At 35.4% G+C, this 2,289-nt stretch overlaps 1 protein-coding gene across 1 annotated transcript in view; it reads left to right on the forward strand.

The window, feature by feature from the left end:
- Positions 1-408: 408 nt before the first annotated feature.
- The window catches only part of LOC103775742 (guanine nucleotide exchange factor VAV3-like), a gene marked incomplete at both ends in the record, with an annotated part of 32,622 nt that continues 30,741 nt past the window's right edge, over positions 409-2,289 (forward strand). The window contains 2 exons of the mRNA XM_008943216.1: positions 409-501; positions 595-663. Of these exons, the coding sequence (XP_008941464.1) occupies positions 409-501; positions 595-663 (162 nt within the window). The remainder of the gene's footprint in view (positions 502-594; positions 664-2,289) is intronic.

The following is a 2,289-nucleotide window of genomic DNA, read 5'->3' on the forward strand; positions in this document are numbered from 1 at the left end:
TCCCATATTTATGGCAATGCAAAATTACTTACATGATTTAGCCCCATTAGGTTTAATGGAATTATTAACTGCTGAGTATTTTAAATAAGATTTCTCAGTCTGGTTGTAAATGAAATGTGACCTTGTATTTTAGCTTCTGAAGTATATGCAGAGAGTTCAGAGTTTTATGTCTAAACATTAACTTTTCATAATATTCCTTTGATGCTGAATTTTAGTAAAACTCTTAAAGTCATCAGCTAATTGAACATTAAAATATTCTTGGTTATTGCTATCATCTTTGGAAGCTGTAGTACTCAGAAAATTTCAGGAAGCAGTTATCCTAATTGCTTAATTCTAAACAAATAAATACATTTGTTATCCATTAGGTGCCTTTTAATGACTTTAAACTTGACTCCATTGTAATTGCAGAAATATACTGAAAATGACATAAGAAGCTGTTGTCTTGCTGAAATAAAGCAAACTGAAGAGAAATACACGGAAACTCTCGAATCAATAGAGAAAGTAAGATACTACTTAGAGAATTCTTACATGTGTTTTTATAACAGTCTAGAAAATACCACTGTCGATGTATATATAATTTTCTTTTCCTTGCAGTTTTTCATGGTGCCATTGAAAAGGTTTCTGTCAGCATCAGAGTTTGATACTGTTTTCATCAACATTCCTGTAAGTAATTGCATATTTAATAGATAGAAGGTTCATAGCTGCTTATCATATGTGTGTTGTATGTTGCTACACAAAAATATTATTTGAAATATGGTGCACACTGCATTTATGTAGGCATTAGGGTAGTTGATAAAAAAAGGATGTGCACAGTATTTAATTTCTTTTTCTGCTTGAGAGAATAGGATAAGAGAAATAGTATTATCCTGTCAGATAGTGAATGGGTATAAACTGGAGTATCTCTTACCCTTAGAAGCTAGTAATTTATAGAAGATGGGCTATCTTCTAGTATATCCTGGTATTTTTGTGATGGTACAAAGTTGTGACTGCTAGGTGCTTTCATTAGGATATCTATAGCTACTCTGCAAATCCTTGCATCTACCCTGGCTCTGTCATCACTGAAGACATTTTAAAGTTAGGATAACAGTTTTTCATTCAGAACCTTGTGCTGGAAAGGATAAGGAAATCTTATGAAGTGTCTAGAGGTCTCCTGTTTATCTGACTGAAATCATAAACGTTTCTGTGTTTGTTACTTTGTTCACTTCATTTTTGGCCTAATCATAATAGCATAACAATTTCCATATATCTGTAGTTGATGTAAGTATTCAGCAGATGTCTTTATCTAACTTTAAAGGAAGACATCAGGCATGGCCTGAAGCCTCTTTCAATGCAGACAAATAAAAGGAATGTTCTTTCATAAAGGCACATGGTAAAGAAAGGGTCCCCAGAGTGTGGCCCACAGGCTACGTGAAACCTTTATTGCTTACAGACGACCATCTCTGTTTTGGCCACCTCTAGCATGTCCTGCAGGCTCTCAGACCTGTAGGAGGTGGTGTTGGAGATTTTTTAATTTTGGGGGAACTTTTTCTATAAGAATGTTTTAGTTGCTTGTCCAGCACTATCCTGATGGAAGCTCAATTATGACAGTTATTAAACTGATGACGATACTTTACACCTTGCTATATTTGTCCTGCTGTTCAAGTTTTCACTCTGAATATCAATTGCTGTAAGTTTTCTCTTTGAATATTAGTCCAAAATATTGCCACAGATATCAGTAACCTACCTATCTTCTTGAAGTATGTCATCTGCCTATAGAGATCCCTTTGCCTTTGAAATCAAATTTATATTCTGTCCTACATGAATATTTCTTATTCATTGCAAATAAGGCCCTGATGTGCCCTGCCTAAATTTACTGTACACCTCTTTCCTAAGGCTCTGTGTGCCCAGGCACGTTGACTTCTCTGCATTGAAAGACCTAAAGCCAGCCAATATGAAATGTTGCACAGAGGTATAAGAACAGGTTATGTGCTTTAAGCACAAACTGTGAGAGGTCAGCCTGATTGTCAAAGAAATATAAAGGGATCAAATGAGAGGAGTAAAAAGAAAAAAATCTGTTTATTTGAAACTAGGAAGATGTGTAGTAAACTGTTCTATTCAGGTTGTTTTGCTTTGCTTTTCATTAGCAGCATTTGGTATTCTGCCATTACAAGATGGTGTTTATTTTGGACTCCAGGAGCGTTTCATAGGCATCCAAAAACATTGAGAGAAATATAAGGCTTGCCTAAGCCAAAAACACGTGCAAAATGCTTTGTCTGCTCAGACCTTGTCTCTGGCAGTTCCTCAGCAGGA

Source organism: Merops nubicus, unplaced genomic scaffold (genome assembly GCF_000691845.1).
Source record: "Merops nubicus isolate BGI_N331 unplaced genomic scaffold, ASM69184v1 scaffold37716, whole genome shotgun sequence".
NCBI lineage: Eukaryota > Metazoa > Chordata > Aves > Coraciiformes > Meropidae > Merops > Merops nubicus.